This window comes from Heteronotia binoei, chromosome 4 (genome assembly GCF_032191835.1).
Source record: "Heteronotia binoei isolate CCM8104 ecotype False Entrance Well chromosome 4, APGP_CSIRO_Hbin_v1, whole genome shotgun sequence".
NCBI classification, from domain to species: domain Eukaryota; kingdom Metazoa; phylum Chordata; class Lepidosauria; order Squamata; family Gekkonidae; genus Heteronotia; species Heteronotia binoei.
Genome location: NC_083226.1, coordinates 153,862,718 through 153,883,646, shown reverse-complemented (window position 1 = coordinate 153,883,646; position 20,929 = coordinate 153,862,718). Strand labels below are relative to the sequence as shown.

General features: G+C 43.2%; 1 protein-coding gene across 1 annotated transcript; it reads left to right on the top strand.

Annotated features, from left to right (window-relative positions):
• The first annotated feature begins 2,055 nt into the window (after positions 1 to 2,055).
• On the top strand, positions 2,056 to 19,494 carry PTGER4 (prostaglandin E receptor 4). The gene is made up of 2 exons (XM_060236044.1): positions 2,056 to 3,733; positions 15,214 to 19,494. Exons 1-2 carry the CDS (start codon positions 2,903 to 2,905, stop codon positions 15,808 to 15,810), a joined length of 1,428 nt encoding a protein of 475 aa, XP_060092027.1. The 5' UTR covers positions 2,056 to 2,902; the 3' UTR covers positions 15,811 to 19,494.
• The last annotated feature ends 1,435 nt before the right edge of the window (positions 19,495 to 20,929 follow it).

Below are 20,929 nucleotides of genomic sequence, written 5' to 3'. Positions count from 1 at the left end.
CACCTTTAAGACCAACAAGATATCCAGAGTATGAGTTTTCAAGAGTCAGTGGTCCCTTTGTCAGGCACCTAGCTTTGTTGACAGTTTATACACTGGACATCTTGTTGGTCTTTAAGGTGCTTCTGGACTCAAATCTTGCTCTTCTATTGCAGATCAACATGGCTACTCATCTGAAACTGTTCGGAGTAAACCTCCTTTTGCTGGAGGAAAGTACCCCCACTAACAGAACAGATTTAGAATATCCAACCAGAAATTTCAACAGGGAAGACAACAACTCAGAGGGAACAAGGGAAGGCAAACGAAGGGTAACCAGGAGCAACTGTGAGCAAACAAACTGTGCAGTGTGCAAGCATTTTAAATTTAATTTCATAACAATGATGGTGATATTATCAACACAAGATAAAGTCATACATTCGCTTAAAAAAACCAAAAGGATGTGTAACAATGTGTGAAACAGAGCTCTTTTGCCAAACTTTCAGCTGAGACAGTGGACCTCACTTGTTATTGGCCTCCCCCCTTTCATTCCATCCCAGTGCTGTAGGACCTGCTGGATCTGGACAACAGGCAATGTTTGTGAGGCAGAATTTGCCATTTTAGTCTTTATTGTTTCCTCTGTAATTTTTGATCTTATATTTTAATTGGGTTTTAACAAGCAAGTCTGATCTTTTTTAAGACAGGTAAGTTGTTTTGTAGAAATATAATGCCTTATTTTGTCACCTGCAACCTGAGACTGCTGTGTAAATTAAGGAGCAATCTTCGTAATTGTTAGGCATCTGTGACCTATTTTACAGCACTCCCTGTGCAATCCTAAATAGGTCTACTAAAACCCTACTTGAATCCATCCAGTGGGTCTTACTCCCAGGAAAGTTTGTTTCATTTATAACCCACCTTTTTCCCAACAGGGGAACATCAAAGGGATTTACATCGTTCTCCTCTCCTCTGCTTTATTCGTAAAAAAAACCCTTGTTCCGTAGGTTAGGCTGAGAGTATGTGACTACCCGAAGGTCACCCAGCAAACTTTCACAGTAGAAGGGAGATTTGATCCCAGAATCCTAATCCAGTGCTCTGACCCCTACATCAAACTGGTTCTCAACGTGTTAAGATTGCAGGGTGCACCTACTACTTAACTGTGAGCATTATTGCTAGATCTCCATCATTATATTTGGTCAAAATATACTGCAACCCTTGGAAGTAAGTGAGCCCTCCAGAAGTGGGTCTTGGATCCTATGCATGTAGCAGACTGTCCTGACAACCTATGCACACAGCTGGCAAGTCTTGAGTGCTCGACAGACACCTCCCCCCACCCATAACTCCAGCCCCTTTAATGCAGAAAGCTAGCATTTCAGGGAACTGTATTTAAATGTAGGCTTCTTCCTTGCCTGTTGTTTTCTCATGAGAGAAGTGATGCCACCTGCAAAGTCCTATAGTGCTGCAGGACAGCTAATATTCTCCAGGCAAGATAATACGTGTTCCTGTTGCTTATTAAGAATCCGCCGAAGAAAACACGTGGAGGAGCAGGCAGCTTTTGTTTCTTGCCGGGTGTGATGGAGAGATTGGCTGGAGCGTTCCTCATACATGGGGTTAAAAGGGAGCCCCCGAGGACAGGGGCTGCTGCGATCACACACACACACACACACACGCATGCACACACGAAATAACGCAATTTCAATCTGGATTTCACTGTGTGAACTGGCAAAATACAGTTGTGCATTGAACATGCGTTATCTAGAGTGTGTGATCCCGATTTCAAGCAACACTGGATAGGAACCCATCCGTAGAAATATCTAATAAACACGTCTGACGCTATAGGATGCGACGCTCGCAGCCAGCGAGACACGATGCAGATTTGAAAAATGGCAGCAGCGAATGAAGATTCTATCGACCGCCGCCGCTCTATGCCCACCACGTTCCCTTCGCGTTTCTGTCCGGCGCCGGCTTTTGTAAGCTGAGCGCAGAAGCTGCCGTGCCGTCCTCCCGCGCCTGGACCAATGAGAGGCGGCCAAGGGCGGAGCCCAGTCGAGCTCCCTCCCAGGCTGGAGAAAACTTGAAGAAGGAGAATTTGCAAGCGGCGGGCGAGGGAGTTGAGCAAGACGCTGGCTCCTAGGCGCACATGGTCCGGGACCGAGGAGATGCGCCGGACTCGAGCACGCCTCCTCTTTTCCTGCATCCCAGCTCGGACTGCACAAGACAGCGCGCCTGCCTCGGAGGGGGCGGAGAGCCGGACAGACCGCTAGACTCTGCGCTCTCAGCGCCCGGGAGCGTTGAAAAGCTCGGGACTTTTGCAAGTTGCAACGCCGTAGCTACCGCTTACCTGCCAAGGAGAAGCTGCAGAAACCTTTGCAGAAAGGAGGGGAGAAATTAATTGCCCTTGGCCTTTTCAATCGGGGACCGTACAGCAGCGCTCAGACTCGTGGGTGGAAACGTATTTTGTTTTTTAAATTGCTTGTATTTGTATCGCAGCTACCGGGGGGGGGGGGGGGAGCAGTTTTGAGTAGGAAAGGGAGGCTGGAAAATCCAGTTGTGACAAAAGGCGGGATCGATCGCCACGCTTGCTTTCGAAAAGCGCAAAACTTGAGTCGGGGATAAAAAAACACTCGCCAGGAGGAAGTCGGGAAAGCCACCCTGCGCGTCGGGAAGGAACAGGCGCCGCCTGCTGAGTGGCAGATCTGTGTGAAGGCGGAGGGGTGTGGGGCTGAGAATTTTTGCTTTTATTGATATTTTTAAAAAAGGAAACGCCCACCACCCCTCGCCCCATCCCGGTTTAGATCTCCCCTTGGGATGCAAGATTTCTTCCCTTCAGATGCGTAGACCTTCCTTGGGCTCCTGTCCTTTGCACCCGTGACTTTCCGTCTTGAAAAAGAAAATCTACCCCCACCCCCTCCTTTGCAGTCGACCCCTCGCCATGTCTTTCAACCCCGCCATGATCCCGTCTGCCAACAGTTCCTCCAACGAGACGGGCGGGGCTGCCGAAAGTGGCCGTGCCCCGACCATCCCCACGATCATGTTCATCTTCGGCGTGGTGGGCAACCTGATTGCCATTGTGGTGCTCTGCAAATCCAGGAAGGAGCAGAAGGAGACGACTTTCTACACGCTGGTGTGCGGCTTGGCGGTCACCGACCTCCTGGGCACCTGTCTGGTCAGCCCGGTCACCATCGTCACCTACCTGCAGAATAAGTGGCCTGGGGGTGAGCAGCTATGTGAATACAGCTCCTTCATCCTGCTCTTCTTTGGGCTGTCGGGGCTCAGCATCATCTGTGCCATGTCTATCGAGAGGTACCTGGCCATCAACCACGCCTACTTCTATAACCATTACGTGGATAAGAAGCTGGCCGGGCTGACCCTCTTTGCCATCTATGTTTCCAACGTCCTCTTCTGTGCTTTGCCCAGCATGGGTCTGGGCAAAACCACCCTTCAGTACCCCAAGACCTGGTGCTTCATAGACTGGCGGACCAACGTGTCCACCTATGCTGCTTACTCGTACATGTATGCCGGCTTCAGCTCCTTCTTGATCATGGTCACAGTGGTATCTAACATCTTGGTCTGCATGGCTCTGATCCGCATGCACCGGCAGTTCATGCGGCGCACCTCTTTGGGGACAGACACCACCTCCAGCCGCTTGTCAGACTTTCGCAGGCGCAGGAGCTTTCGGCGCATGGCTGGGGCAGAGATCCAGATGGTTATTTTGCTCATCGCCACATCTTTGGTTGTACTGATCTGCTCCATTCCTCTAGTGGTGAGTAACGCTTTGGAGACCTTTCACCCCAATATCAGGACTCTTTTCCTTCTGTAAGAAAAGCTAAGCACCAACATTATCCTTGCTTGCACTGTTTTCATGTGCATGATCTTAAAAAAAAACAAACCCTTTTCTCTTCAAGAAAAAGAGAAGGGTCTCAGCCCAACTTGGCCTTCTTTGACATTGATTCTTGCTGGGAGGGCAAGATTTTGACAGTTTACACTCAAGAAACTCAAAATCAATACCTTTTAACCACACATGCCACAGACAAGTTGTAAGGGAATTCTGATTGAGGTTTCCTGAATTAAAATGATCTTTAATCTCCTGTTGTTTCAGTAAATTCTCTAGCTGTGGGAGTAATGTCTCCCAAGGAATAGTTTAGGAAAGTCAGTGGAAATGAAGGTGGGTATTTTCTCTCACCTTCATTAAGAGGGCAAAACCGGAACTCAGATAGAATTGTGGGACTTGGAACTAAACCCTGGTTTGCTTCCACTAAAAGTGGCAGAAAAACACACAAGCCTGGTGGAGAAATTGCCCTGTATAAAACTCACTGAAAGAGTATGAAATTTTGAGCCAAATCTGAAAGTTGAATGAATTTTTTAAAAAGTATTTATGGGGCCACTGTGAAGTCTGCAGACACACTCAAGCACCGGAAAAGGGTGGGGGGGGGAGATTGCTAAAACACTTAGAAATCACTCAGTATTAGAGTAATGAGTGTGTTACATAAATATTATTGGATGGCGATGTGGGACTGAAAGATTTACCACCTGGCTGCTACTGTCTGCCACTCGAACTGCCTTTGTCTGGGTATGCCAGTGCTGCCGCTGCTTTTAAGTAGTATTGCTTTGGCTTCAAGGTAGTCAAAGATCTTGCTCTGGGAAAACTAGAGATGGCCTTAGAGTGTCACCACAAGCGATCACTTAGATAAATTGGTGGCTCCTCTCTTCTGTAACTGTTCTGCACTTGACTGCAGGAGGTGAAAGGTCCATCCATTAAAAAAAAGCAACCTTTAATGAAATGACCCTAGATCTGTCTCCTGTTGAAATCCAGGGGTGGTTGGGGGGGGGGAATTAGTTATAGTTAGGACTTGCCCCCTGCTGTAAACTTACCAATAAAACATGACAAACTACTGTAAGTAGATATATTAAGCCACCCATTGAGAGTGCAATCATGCTGTGTTGGTATGATTAATGAACAAGAAGCAATTATACAGTTTAGCATATGCAAGAGTCACTTTGAACTATCTCCTTATTAAGGGTATATCAAAAATAGCTTTGCACTGAAGGGAGAAGAAAACTCAGCTTGAGCATAATCCTGAGGAATTCAGGTAAATGGTTATAATTTACAAGTTTGGCCAGTTTTGCAACATAACGATTATAACAGAGAAGCATGTGCTTGGCCTCAGATAATAGCACACCTTGAAGTTGAGGGGCTTGTGTCTGGTAGTATGTAACTGTACATGGCTGCAGACATGCTCCAGCTTTACACGTGACATGTTTCCTACACAAAGATCACCTTCATGTCCATGCTGAAAGAGTACACGTGGGGAATGCACAGTGGTTTCCCTGCATAGTCACTTGTAGCAAAATAAATTCAGTTTGCGTTCCTCACTATTGTGAGGTGGTCTCCCATATTGGAAATTTGACCAGCAGGGAATGCAGTATGGCAAAAGTATTTTGGATAGTATACACGCTCAGTGCTTAAAGCGCTTTGTGTTCCTGCACAAACATATAGCTCAAAAAGACTTTTGTCACCTGCTCAGACACACACAAGTTATTCACACTTCATGTTTTGGCAGCGGAATCAGTTTGGCGTACGAGTTGACTTTTTTTGTTAGTATTATAACCCAAGCAGGTAGATATCACTGGAATATATATATATATATATGTATTAACTGAAATATCTTTCTCCCAGCTGAATGTATTTTAAATACAGATGGATAAGCCTCAGGTGTCAAGCGTAGAGTACTGAAAAGCAGAAATAGAACTGTCATTCAGAATTGGGGTGGGGGGTGTTAAGATGCTGGACTGTACCACCTCAGACATGTTGGGGAAAGTATTTTTGAACACTCACCCCACATAAATGCTCCCTGCCTATTTTCCCTTCCAAAGTGGGGAAACGCTCAAAAATATGATCCTCCTACCTGCTTTCTCAAAGTGACATGCTCCAGAATTCTGCCACCTCATTCTGTTCCTGTGGACTTTGACTGTTGTGGCACCTTTCACATATCTTTTTTCAGAGCAAGTTTCCTTGGGAAGATGTCTCCAAAAAGGCATAACGGTTATATTAACAGAGTTGGAGATACCTTGTCTAGTATGTTAGGGAAATTGCTGGTTGCTCAGTGGTCACCCTGATGCTAGAATGCAGGGAAGGAAGAAGGAAGCAGTTGGTTCAGGGGAACATTAAACTCCTCTGAGATTTTCCAGTGAAACAGAATGTGAGCAATGTATATCTCAATGGAAAGCCGCTATTGAGCAGCAAGAGAGAGTAATCATGTAATAGTTCAGTAATAAAAAATTCTTGCTTGTTAAGTCCTGCTGTGTTCATTTTCCAGTCAGTATGTTTTATCTTTACCTTCAAATACTTTTTTGGTATTAGCTTGGGAATCAGTCCCAATGGGGTTTAATTCTAAGTAAACATCCATTTTGTCCTCGCAGCTCTCCTATCACATAGGTTAGGCTACCGGGGAAGGACATTGCTAAAGCTACAAAGTTTGCTTCAAGGATGAATGGGGATGGATGTGGAGTCATTTGAATGTTCTGAGAGATTGTTGCTCTGCTGAAGTATATATGTAAGTTGTGGAGTTTTGTAAAAATTCTTTTGAATAAAGGGCAAAGCCAAATAAGAGGAGGGCTTTCACAAAACTGACAATTAGGTAGAGAAAATCTGGAGAACTGTGATTACTGTTGGTTTTTTAAAAATATACAAGGAAATATGTACGTAATTACAAGTTAGCAGGCAAAGTTATGCTTGGATATGAAAACATTAATATACATGAAAATAGTAGAGCAATAAGTATATTTGATTAGCTGGGTCACTCTGGAATGTCTTTCAGAAACCAGAGTTCCTAATGCAGCAATTATCTGAGCAATGAAGGGGTTAAGCTAATTAAGAAAAGTCTGAGGGGAGGGGGATGGAAGTCACTGACAGCCATAAAGAGCACCTGAGATAAAGAGTTGACAAAGACTAGTGGCTGTTTGTACACAGTGTCATACAGTCATTGTCAAATATTGAGTGAAGGCTTTCTGTGTACCCTTAGGCTGAAGAGACAGATAAGAAAGCTGAAGAGGCACATTTTAAACAGATAAACAAAGGACAAACATGGACATTTTTTAAAAAATTCACTGCTGCAGGAGGCCATGTCCTACTATAATGTTTTTAAAGACATTGTTGACTGTGATATTTTTATCCTGCACATGCATGAGGCTTTCTCTTTCACAACTGCTCTATGAGGTAAAACAGGCTGAGAGTGAGAGAGTAGGCCATGGTGACCCACTAAGAGGAGCAGAAATTTGAACCTGGGTCTTCCTGGGGCAAATGTCAGACACGCCTTCCATTATACCAAATAATTGTCCAGTCCAAGACAGTATAATGAGATCTTTCATTTGAAGATACAGATTTGCTCCTCTGCCAAGCTATTTTTAGTTCTGCCGAATGTGGCTTAGTGATTTACATTGCTGATGTTTCTTTTAAAGCACTAGCAACTATTCATTGGTAATGATGCTTAATTTCTCAGGGACAGGGCACAAGACCTGAAAGGAATCACACCCTCTGATCCAGAAGCCATTAATCTCAAATATTTGTGTGGGAGGACTGTGGTTACTTACTAATGAAGGGAAGGAACTTTGCATATGCTCAATAGCTGCCCATATTTGCACTTGACAGGGTTTCTGTCATCTAACATGATTCTTGTGTCATGAACTGTTGCATAACAGGCAGAAATGTAATGTGCAAATTCTCCTGATAGGGAAATGCAGGCCTAGAGAGAGCTTACAAGTCTATTATTTTCCTTCTCTTAGTCTTTCCCTCTCTGAAAAGCAACTAAAGGAAAATGATTATGCAAGCTACCTCAGGCTGATGCATGGCTTCCTGCCTGCTGGTTCACAACCAGTGACATTTTCAACCTCTCTTTCCTTCAGGGAGCTCTGAGAAGTGTACATGGTTCTACCTGCCCCATTTTAATAATCACAACCCCGTGAAGCAGGTTAGGCTGAGGGAATGGTACTGGCTTGCAGTCCTCTAGTAAGCTTCATGGCTGGATGGGGTCTTGAAGATTTCCCCAACCCAGCACTCTAACCATACAGTGCCCTGGTCTGCTGCTGTAGAGAAGGCAGCCCCAGATTGTTCTATTGACATAAATGGGGTGCTCCTTTTCCCAGTGGGAAATACCTTTTGTCTTATTCGTTATAACTGACTCCTCTGAAATTCCTAAAAATTGAAAACATGATGGGTGTTCTTCTGTCACATAACAGCAGATCACATTCTTGGCTCACAGACAAAAAATACAAGAGGTTTATTTGACACGAAGCCTGTGCAGGGAGACTAAATTGCCTCAGGGTGAGCAAGCAGGGTGGAGGGGCCTGCATTTTAACGATTTATATAGAAAGGCTATGGCTCAGTGCTAGAGAATTTGTTTTGCATGCAGAATGTCCTGGGTTCAAACTCTATTTAAAGGGATCCTAGGCAGCTAGCAGGTGTCAGAAGACACTTGTCTGCTCCTGAGATCATGAAGTGTTTTTGTCAGATAGAACAGATATTATTGAACTAGGTAGACCGCTAAGTTGGTTCATTATGAGGCAGCTTTGTGTGTTCAGTCAGCATAGCTTTCTGACTAATCCCGCCAAATCCTAAAGAGGTATAATCTGTACAGTGGATTGATTACCTGTATCTACAGAGAGGAAGTTGATATGTGTTTGTATTTATGCATGATAGCTGAAAGTAAACACTTACTGGGATACTCAAAACTAGCCATGAGTCTCCACAATGAAGCCACTCATGGGTAGGGTAGATGTACCTGTAAACCAGGTGGATTCTGTGGCATTATAACATGCTGAGGTCCCTCCTCTCACCAAACCCTCAACTTTCAAAGCTCAGTCGCCAGATCTCCTTGGTTTGCCAGTGGCAGCCCTACTAGCACCTCCAAAATGGTGACCAACATATAGGGTTGCCAAGTCTAATTAAAGAAATATCTGGGGACTTTGGGAGTGGACCCAGGAGACGCTGGAGGTGGAGCCAGGAGCAAGGTTGTGACAAGCATAATTGAACTCCAAAGGGAGTTCTGGCCATCACATTTAAAGAGACTGCACATCTTTTAAATACCTTCCCTCCATTAGAAATAATGAAGGATAGAGGCACCTTCTTTTGGGGCTGATAAAATTGGACTTTCTGGTCCAGTCCTTTTGAAACTTGGATGGTGTTTTGAGGGGAGACATTGGATGATATGCAGCTGCAAATTTGGTGCCTCTACCTCTAAAAACAGCCCCCCCCTGAGCCCACCTAATCTGTCTCCATAGGGAATAATGAAATGCCCAGCAGACATTTCCCCCTCCCCCAGCTTTCTGATTACCCCGAAGCAGGGGGAGGGTCTCCAAACGAGGGTTTCCCCTGCCCTTTCTGGGGATTGGCAGCTCTACCAACATCTCATGAAATCCTCTTGGTCGTTATAGGACTGTCTAGCAAATGGTGTATGGGGGTGGGGAAGAGCAGAGCCATGAAAGAAAAGTGGAATCTATATATGAGGAAGGAAGAAAGGCAGAGGAAGGAAAGGTGATATGGCAGGGTGGAGTTGTGGGGACAGGGGGAAGTGGAGAGCATGGGGAAGAGGGTTGGGTTAGCAGGGGGTCAAAAGAGGTTTCCCCTTTGAGGTCAGTTTTTAGAGCAATAGAGAGACCTGTTAAGTTTTTCTGGGTAAAAGTTATTTAGCAGATGCTGTTTCCTTCTTAATATTAACTAGCTGACAAAGTATAGCAGTAGGTAACAGACGAAAGTTTATGAGAACAGATGAAAATTTGGTAGAAGGTTACTCCTTTGTTTGTTTATGGGAGATGGCTATCATAAAAGGTTACTTTACGGTAAAGCATACTTTGTGTTTACTTTCATCTAGAAGGGGAGCCCTGTCTTCCCTGAAAACTTGAAGTAAGATCCTATTCTAGTGACATCCGGTGTGGTACAGCATATCAGGAGAAGCCTGGGGAGACCTGGGTTCAAATTCCTACTCAGCTGTGGAGCTCATAGGGTAACCTTGGGCTTGTCTCTCTCTCCTCTCTAACATAGAACCATAGAAATGTTTGAAGTAAATAATAAAATGGTACAGTTACATGGAAGACTGCATTGTGCGCATTGCTGAGTGGGTTCTGAGGTCCCATTTGAACTGTCTAGCCAGTTTGGCAAAGTGGTTAAGTGTGCGGACTCTTATCTGGGAGATCCGGGTTTGATTCCCCCACTCACAGCTGCTGGAATTGCCTTGGGTTAGCCATAGCTCTTGCAGGAGTTGTCCTTGAAAGGGCAGCTTCTGGGAGAGCTCCCTCAGCCCCACCCACTTCACAGGGTGTCTGTTGTAGGAGGAGAAGATACAGGAGATTGTAAGCTGCTCTGAGTCTCTGATTCAGAGAGAAGGGCGGGGTATAAATCTATAGTCTTCTCCCCCCCCCTTACAAGATTGGAGGGGGGGAACCTTCAGAAAAGCAATAGTCATCTTCCTTTGCCCCCCCCCCCCCCCCCACTATCTTGATAAGATTCAGTGACACCCGTCCACAGCAGTTGAGTTTTAAGAAAGGGGTTGCCTGGGGTTGCCAGGCTCCTGGGATTACAACTCATCTCCAGGCAATAGAGATGAGTTTCTCTGGAAAAAGTGGCCACTTTGGAAGATGGACTCTATGACATTATACCCCACTGCCTTCATGCTCCACCTGCAAAATCTTAAGGTATTCCCGGTCCAGAGCTGGCAACCCTACTCTTTAACGTTCTATCTAATGTGGCCCAAAGCAAGAAGTGAATATCTGAATAAGAGGTGCTAAGAAAAGCTCTGTCAGAAGTCTTACGCTTTGAGTCTGCAGCCCTGCATCTTAATCCAAAATATCTTTGGGGAAGGTAGCAACAGTTTTCAAGTTCTGCAGGAAATAGATTTTGCACATACTCAAGAGCTACTTTTCACTTCTGATTTTTACTTTGAAGGTTGCAGTGCTTTGTCCCTGGATGCCAGTTTAGAAGCATTAGTTTTTCTGTGAGTGTTGCAACCTACAGCTTATTATTACAAGGAACAGTAGCCAAAAATCTATTATTGTTTTATATAATGGGCATGGTTTTCCTAAACTTGTATAGCAACAAAGCTTGCAGAAAAGAGGTTGCTTTGAATCAGTTACCTGTTTCAATTTAGCACCAAAGTCCTGGTTCAGATTTAGTTAGGAATTACGGACTTCAAAGGCAAATCACAACTTCAATCTGTTTCTGTGAGTTCTGGTAATTGCTGCACCCATTAATTTGCAATTAGCATTAAGTTTGATAAATTTAAGGTAATGTCTTGCTTCAAAACAGATTAACAAATACCAGCCCTCGGATTAAAAATTGGGGATGGGGGGAACTTTTGCACAACTGGCAAGTCATTGGGTTCATTGTACTAGGTGCCAAAACGTATGGGTTTTTTCAGTGTTTGGAAAGGGTTATTATTATTGGCAAGCACATAAACCCAGACCTTGCAAAAGATATAGTAAATAAATATTAATCAAGTTCTGAGATAAAAAAGAAAGCTATTGAACTAGACATCCTAGCCACTCACGTGATTATTATTTAAAAAAAAAATTTTAATCAGGCATTCCATGTCTGCTTGGTCAGTGTTTTAGCAACAGCTGGATACACAGTAATGCTTTCCCCAAGGGCCCCTGCATCTGAAATCTTTAATACCAAATGTACAAGCTGTGGGTGGAATTTATACTATGACTACATTTCCCTGGCGTAACCCTGTTAGAATCAAGGGGATGAGAAGACAACTTCATTTATGCAATTATCAGACTGATGAAGGAGAGAACATCCCACATTTGTGTGATCAGGAACTCAGTTCAGCTTTTCTGACTGTGCATAAAATCCAACTGCATTTTTAGTTGCACAGGAGCTGGTCAGAGCAAACTTGTTTTCATCTATCAGCAATACTCAAAAATGCTAGAGAACCATTATTTTAAAGGACAGACTGCTCCATAAAAGAAACGCAACATCCCATGGCAGTTTCATGCAGTCTATTTTCAATTGTGTGTGCATAAAATTGCACACATCCTTCTAAAGTGTAATCTGTGTGCATAAAGCGAACATTTTCACCCACAATACAAAGTTTGAGTCCAGTGGTACCTTTAAGACCAACAAAGTTTAATTCGGGGTATTTGTTGGTCTTAAAGACTAGACTCAAACTTTGCTCTGTTGCTTCAGACCAACATGGCTACCCCACCTGAATTGATTTTCAGCCACAGATATATCTGCCAGGTTACCTATGGCTTCTAACAGGCTATAAGCATGCCTTTGGTATTACCAACCTGTGCATGTTTATGCAGGAGTAAGTCCCATTAAATTCCATTATGACTTATTCTCTAGTAAGTATGTGTAAGATTGGAACCTCATTGTTCCTTATTTTGTATTTATCAGTCTGGTAGCTTCATCTGGTTGATCGTCTGATGGTTTTAAATCTTACCTTGAGACCAATGTTCCCTCTAAGCTGCAGAGTTGTGAGCAAAAATTCTACTTTGTGAGCTGCTGGTATTAAAGCTGTGAGCTACTGCATAAATTATTGTGCTCTGGGAATGTTTTTCCTGAGCTAAGACAAAGATGTGTGAGCTGGAGGCTAAAATCTGTGAGCTAGCTCACACTAACTCAGCTTAGAGGGAACACTGCTTGAGACATGTTTAGTTATTTGTTATAAATACCAGTAGAGCTTGTTAGATCTGTATTCCACCCTGCAGAAGCAGGTAGCCATCCATAACTATTTGTCTAGTCATCTGTGGTGAGATTTACTTCCAGGGAACCAGTCAAGGAAATTTTCAACTCCTTGATATTTTGACAGGTTTTCTTTGGGGACTGATAACAGATAGGCTTATTTGTACAATTGCAAAACATTCAACCGTATGGTAAAAGAAACAGCTAACTGAAATAACAAGGATATTTGAGCTTCAACCTCATAATTCTGTAATCCTGATCACCAGTAGTTGCTCAGATATGAAAGTCAGGAAGTTACCAAGGAAAGTCAGATCTATGAGCCTAAATTGGGAAGTGGGCAAACAAAAATTAAGCACAATAATTCCTCATGGTAATTTTCTTAGCAATATGACATGGCAATACCCTCTAACATTTCACATATGGGATAAGGCGCACCCTTTTGGTCATACAATATTTCTGCTGTTCCTTCCTCCACAACTACAGTCATGTACTCATAGTGTGGTACATCTTTTGCCACTTACCTGTTCCCCCCTCCGTAAATAAAGAGGAGTTGTGAGCATGACAGCTATAGTTATCCTAGACCTAACTGTTTTCAAAGCAGTATTTTCCAAATTGAGTAGCCTGCTATGGATATTTTATTTCCATATTTTATTTCCATATTTCCAGCAGTATTTTAGCACCATTTTATATATTTTAACTATTTTAAATAATTTATTTGTGACTGATATATTTAAAACTGTTTATGTTGTTTTATGTGAATCATGGGATCCCCATGTCTGTTAGCCGCCCTGAGCCCGCCTGGCGGGGAGGGCGGGATATAAAAATAAAATATTATTATTATTATTATTATTATTATTATTATTATTATTATTATTATATCCCATGTATTACACAAAGAAAGGGGTAGGATCCAGGAGGTGAAACTGGTAGGATCTTGCCCTAAGTGTCAAACTCCGTTCTGGCTGCTACTTCAGTGGATTCTGCTGGCTGTAATGTCAGTAACTAGAAGTTTTGTACTTGGATTGGTTGGCTGTTCAAAAGTCTTCACCGTTCTCGTTGCTTTTAATGCCTCCTGTACACAACCAACCTTCAGTTTTGGCAGCAGCTGTTCAGAGCACCGCTAACTTCACTCTTTCTTTCCCTGGCATTTTCCCTAACTACCGTACTTGTACACAAGGGAGAGGAGCGGTGTGCAGTGTAGACACTATGCCATCTAGTGGTTAGAAAACTACTTGTAAATTCAAGCATTTTCAAGCCCCTCTCCTCGCAGACTTTCATCTCTGCTCTTCTCTCTAGTAGAACTGGTCCCTCATGATCAGAGCAAATACCTTTATGCAGAAAAATCCTTGTTTTAAAATCCAATGTGCATCTTTCCAGATACCTCAGAACTCTTCTTTAGGTGTATGTTCAAAGGAACAGGCAGGGAAGAGATTGGTTTGATTGGGGGGGTGGGGCTTTGTGTAGTGCAAAAATTTTAGTAAGAGGGACTTTTTGAGATATCTAAGGGAGTGAAAGATAATTTATAACGTAATAAATGAATGCTTCCAAATGGGGCATATTTGCAAATCGGAGAACATAAGGTTGCAGCCATTTTTTTGTCATGTTTCCAGCAATAGACTTCTGATCTGGAGTGTGTTGGGTTTTGACGTGAAGTTCTGTGAGTGCCTTTTAAGTTACTGGCTAGCATCCTGAACATTAGTCAGACATGTACAATTAACTGTTCATAGAATCACAGCCAGCATTTCCATAATACATTATAAATAGAACAGGCCAGATTCATGTTGAAAGAAGTCAACAGCCTCGTTGTGCGCCGTCTGTCTTCCTAAGTGATGTGTTATTATCATTATTGTCTTTTTATAAAAAAAAAAGGTTTATTCCAGGGAAGCTGTCTTGAAACAAAATAAGTATTAACAAGCCACTACAGGTGAAATTTGGAGAGTATTAAAAAATGTTTCCTTGAATATTCAAGTCTTGGAAGATACCCACAAAAAAATTAATTCTAACCTCAAAAGAGCAGTACAGTTCCAGACTTGTTCCGAAAAGTGAGTTTGCCTGTGAGGTGGAAACTTGGGCCCAATTTTGTTTTGAAACGTGTGTTTACGAGAGGTTGACTGGATGAAAGGATTCAGCGATTGGCTAGATCTTCCAAAATGACTCAAGGCCACATTCTGTACCTATTACACACCCAGAACAGTTAATAGCAGATTTGGTGTATGAGGAGCAGAGAGGGGGCTGTAGAAACCAAAACAAAAAAGGAAGAAGTCTGCTGCACTGAAGGCTTTGATATGACAAACTTGGGCCAAATGCCTGGTATCAGAGAGAGTAAAACTATCTGAAATAATCCGTCAAAGAGTTTATTGGACTGTGGTTTAGATAAAAGGGGGTGTCTTTTATCTCTCCCTAAGATCAACTTGTGGGAAATGTTTTCCGTTCCAAAAATATCTACACAGTGACATGATGCGAAACCATTCTCTGCCCTTTGGCCTTTCTTGTTGTAACATGCATGTAGCCAGCCAAATGCTCGACTTGTATATGGATCCTTATGCATCTCCTGTTTCTTTCAGGTGCGTGTCTTTGTGAACCAGCTCTACCGGCCGCCTGTAGTGATGGCCATCCAGAAAAACCCAGACCTGCAGGCCATTCGCATCGCTTCAGTCAACCCCATCCTCGACCCCTGGGTGTACATTCTGCTCCGCAAGACGGTGCTGAGCAAAGCTATCGAGAAAGTCAAGTGTCTCTTCTGCCGCATCGGAGGGGCCCACCGGCAGCATTCGGGAAGTAACTGCAACTGCACCGACGGCCGCAGGGCGTCAGCGGCCACAGCCAACCATTCGCCCTCCTTCATCTCTCGAGAACTGAGGGAGGTCAGTAGTACCTCCCAGACTCTTCTGTACCCCCTCGAACCAAGCGAAGGCACTTCTGGAGGGCGTATGCTCTTGCCGGGAGCCAGCAGCAGCCTGGCCCAGTTAGACACTACATCCATAAGGACACTGAGAAGCTCAGATACCTCAGACTCTTCACAGGTTCAGGACTCTGAGAACGTGTTTTTGGTGAACGAACTCAGGCTTGATGGTAAGATCAGCGCCTCTGCCTCCAAAGGCAGCTCTCTGCAAGTAACCTTCCCTTGTGAGATGCTGAACTTGTCTGAGAAGTGCATATGAGCGAAGGAAGGAAAGAGGAACTGGTACGATGGACATATCAGATATTAACCCATCTGTGAGGCCTGCTGTTGCTGAGGCGCAACCAGTGTCTGTGAGAGTGCCTATGAGCGTTTTCACTTTCTCAGTCTGGTGGGAACCAAGTAGCCGTTCAGAGCAAGGTGAACTGGAAAGCGGCACCCACAAGAGACAAAATGGCAGTCATCAGGGGTAGAATCAAGCATCCTGCTACATCTTGGCACTCTAGATGTGTGCTGTTTGCCCCTAAAGAGAAAACAAAATTGCAGCTGTGCATAAAGAACTGCTTTTCTAACTGTGCGGTTGGCACAGCTCTTGCAAGTGATGAAACACTGCCAAACCATTGTCAGGCCTTGCCAATGTAAAGCAGATGAATGTAGTAGAGTCAGAAGCACAGGCTTTTCTACTTGTTGCCCTGTCTTGCCCTGAGACAAAGGTGGGTTTTCCAAAAGGTTGGGGTTGGAAAGTTGCCATTTGGCTTTCCATCCAACTATGATTGAAGCAAACTCATACCCTGTTCCTCTCCCTGTCACATAATAAGGTTCAGAGAGTACTAAAGTCTAACACAGATTTCTGGTGGTTATGTAGAATAACTTCTCCAACTGCCCAGCTAATACAAAATTGGGGAGGGGGGAAAAAAACTAAACCTCCCCTCTGGTGTGAAAAATGTGAATGTCTCTGGCCGTATATTATATTGTGACTGAATGTGGGTTTTTTTTAAAAAAAGAACGTGTTCTTCTCTGTGAGAAGGTTAATTATTAATACAAAGTATAGAGAAAAATAATATTGCAAGCTCTTCTTTACACCTGCTCTTAGATGATCCCCCCACCCCCTGAATTCAGTTTATTTTCTAGATAGACACACAAACTCAAAAAAGATCAATGCAGAGCTAATTCTTACAATAGGAATTTGATGGGGATATTTTATGGTACTGCTGAGAGAAATAAAAGAATGTTTTTGGGGGTTTTTTTTTAAAAAAATGTTCCTTATATTGTGGATGCATACCTGTTTTATGTTCTGTGAATGTGTTCAGAATACTGCCACTGACCCATGGGACTAAATATGAGTAAGTTGCTTACCTGTAGCCAGTGTTGAGTAATCACCTGTGCAGTCACATGATTGGAAAGATTCCAACTGAAGCATTGTGCATGCTTAAGCTCCAAATTGTTTGATGTGGAGAACTGATACATATTTACAGCTTGAGCCTATGTATATTTGAAGGCAAGCTCTCCCTGTGTTCAGTTCTTGAGCATCTGGAGTCCTAAGCCTGCCCACATTCAGACATCGAGATCTGCTTGGTCTGTTTAAACCAGGGGCTCCCAGTTTTGTTCACGTTGTGGGTGCTTTTGGAATTTGAAAAAAAGTAGAGAGTGGCACAACAAAATAGTCATAAGAGCAGTAGCTCAGCCACTAATAGCTCTCTAAAGTAACTATCAAGTATGTGGCGGTAGGGTACATGATAGGCAGTATAAATGACACTTCAGTGATACACGTAAACAATTGTAATAAATAATGAAGTATAGGTATATCAGCCCATCAAAATTCAAAGCTTCTCCTCATGACTGGCATATTAAGTGTAGCATAGCCACACTTTTTTTCTTGGTAGAGAATTCAGAGTTTCAGCACAATTCACAGTCCTTGTAGAATGTGAGAGCCCATTTGGTGTAGTGGTTAAGTGTGTGGAGAACCGGGTTTGATTCCCCACTCCTCCACTTGCAGCTGCTGGAATGACCTTGGGTCAGTCATAACTCTGTCAGAGCTGTTCTGCTCAAGAACAGTTTCTGTCAGAGCTCTCTGAGCCCCACCCACCTCACAGAGTGTCTGTTGTGAGGAGGGGAAGGGAAAGGAGATTGTAAACTGTTCTGAGACTCCAAGTGAAGGGCAGGGTATAAATCCAATCTCCTCCTCTTCCTCCTTCTGTAACATAACAACAAATCTCCAGTTTATAACTCTTCTATTAAACCAGATGAATGAGGCAGTAGCTGCTAGCTTCAATCCCATTTCAGGCAAGGCCTTCATTAGAATCATGCTTATCTTCATCCATCAGTTTTCAAGCTTGAGTTCAGCAGTCAAGTGTTGTTTATAGTGTATCCTACAGTCACATATTTGATACTTGCTTAAGTCAACAAAATAATTTACATGGCGGGGAGGGGGGGGGAGGTTGTTAAACCCAAGAAGCTGCCACAGTCCCATTGATTAGTTCAAAAATTTTTTAAGAGGTTTCAAGCCCTAGTAACCACAGCTGTTTTATGAATACTTCCTCTGCAGGCAAAAAGATGATGATGCCACTTGGGCTTTTTCAAAGCACCTTCTCCTCCAGCGTAGTAGAGGAAAGCCAGGTCTAGAACTTTGCTTTGGGGAAGTTTCACATTTTCATCAGCTTGAAAACTGATAGATGCACTTTAAATGGTATGGCCGCTCTAAAAGGGCATTATAAGTATATACTTAGCATCCCACACTGATAGAAATAATGAGTACTACTTCCTCCTACAGTTGGAAGTGATCACAAGAGAGCCACTCAGTGTGTAAATCAGAAATAATCTAAAGGAATTTCAAATGACATCATTTTGTCTTTTTAAACATCTCCCACTGCAAAAGCGCTCTACTTAGGTAGGCTTACGCTGCCCACTGTATTGCCCTTTCTTTTAAGACAGCAAATTAATGAAGGCTTTATATCGTTGATGGGACTAGTGTGCAAACTGCATGGGAAACCCAGAGCCCGGAACATTATGTGAGATTTTGCAGTGAAATGTAAGAATTGGTCTTTGTTCAGGAACAATTGGTCCACCATTAAAATAATGTGATTTTTGTCAGTGATTCTGACATATTTTCTTTGTCAATATTCAAAAGCCCCCTATCATAGTGGTGATATTTCTCTCATGCTAAAAGTTAACTTCTTGGTTCAGTTCTATGTTGTGCCCTTGCTATACCAGACAAATGCAGTTGCACCGATGCATCTGGGATAAAAAGACCATGCTGTTTTGGTTGTTTTTTCCCCCAATGATTGCATTTGGAAAGCAGAACTTTGTGCTACAGTATTCAGTGATGAATCTACAGCCAGAGCAGGTAGGAGGCGTGGCTCAGTGGAAGAGTACATTGCTTTGCATGCCAAAAGTCCCAGGTTCAATCCCTGGCATTTCCAGTTACATGATCTCAACTAGTAAGGCCAGAAATTCTCTTGGGAGAGCTACAGTCCATCCAAACAGAGAGCACGGAGCTACTACAGGCCCAGTGGTCTGACATCTATAAGGCAGCTTCATATGTTCACAGACAACTGAGATTGTATCTCTTAGCAGTGACAACAGATAGGATAAAATGAGGTTGAATCCAGGCAGCTTTTCTATCGGTGCAAAAAGGAGGAAAGGATCCTTTTGTCTATCCTCAGATGCTTATGCTGGGGATTGTGAGACCCGCATGGACAAAGGTAATGTGGGACAAGGGCTGTAAAAGAGAATTGAGGGAGACTAAATTAAAAGTGGCCTGGATCCAACCCAAGGACCATTCACCTTAGCTTTTCACTTAGAAACAACAGTAACTGAAGGCCAGAAGGACTTTGTACTTGTGTGCCATGTTCAAAGGCTTAGAGCTTTGTCCTAGTATTGTTATCCTGTAAAGATGTTTGGAAAATCTGGTTTTTGTCAAGGAAAATATTAAGCATGCTATGCTGCTTCCTGTGTCTTTGTGTGAATTGCTTTCTGCTGGAATTAGAATTCTGAGCCTCAAAGTTGATGATACATTTTTTAAAACTGTACTGGCACAAATCACTTTTTGGGAGGGGGGAGGGGAATCAGAATTAAATGCAGACGTGCCGCTGGAGTTCAAACATTAATGCGTGTATGCATCTGTGCATTAATTCTGATACGGCTGTACTAATACCTGACTCATAACACTAATGCCACATTTAAGAATATACACACATATTTTGTGAAAATATTTTGCAGGAGGTATTTGGCTCCATCAACCCAGTGTGAGGCCTCAGATAACGGAGGAGTCGTTTACCTGATAGCCCTGCATTACCAACATTTTCACAAAAACCAACTATCTGGCCTAACCAGCAGGATAAAGGACCAGTGCATGCTGTTTTTAATTGTGAGCACTGCACGCTGCAATTCTTGTGGACTCTATATGTACCAAGGGCTTTTGCTTCTACTTGCCTCCTGCCAGGGAATTTTGAGCCCTGAGTAAGTTGGTCCCCTGCTCTAGTCAAGCTGATTACCTTTTGCATTATATCTCTGCATCCTGACTCCTTTCTCTGCAACACCCCTCCCACCTTCAGACTGGGATATAAGGACTCGGGGATCCCCATTCCTACTTGTATCTGACAAAGGGAGCTTTGACATTTGAAAGTTGATACCCTGAAAAATCTTGCTCGTCTCTAAGGGGCTCCTGGACCTGGAACTAGCAAAGTAAGTTTAACGGTCTACACTGCAGGATTCTTCTTTTAAAAGTATGGTTAGCTCCAATGCAGAACATACACATTTTCTCTTGGGTCAATGTGAAAATAATACACATTCCTGTAGAAGGTACTAAACATATTGATTAGGATGGTGTGAAATCTCCAAATCATCATAACTGAGTAACAGAGGCATTGATTTCTACAGAAGTCTCACAATGAGACATCTGTATGTCACTTTAAAAATGGGTAAAGTGTTGTGGTGTGGCCCGAGTAACCCCAAATAACTGCACCTCTCTCAGAAAGCAGTGTTGGACTAAGTGTCTTGGGTTAATGGTGGAACATGCTTACAATTTAACAGTTGATACAAAAGCTCTGACCTTAGTTTTATAGAAGGCCAGAAGGCAAAACCACACACAAACCCATGATGCTGGAAGAGATCTGGTGTTCTTCACCTGCTTCAACCAGCTCTTGGAATATTTCCAAGCAGGACCCAAAAGCATGCACCTACGCTTGTTGGATATATGCTGGCATGTGACTGCTCATGTGTCGAACGTGAGATCAAATACTTTTATAACACTTATAAATCACTCCCTCGCTCTGTCATGCTAGTAATTCTAACTCAGATTATTGCTTAAAGAAATCTTAAATGAATTAATCAGTTAAATCTGCATGAATTTGCATATGGAGGTGTTTTTTTCTGAGCAGGAG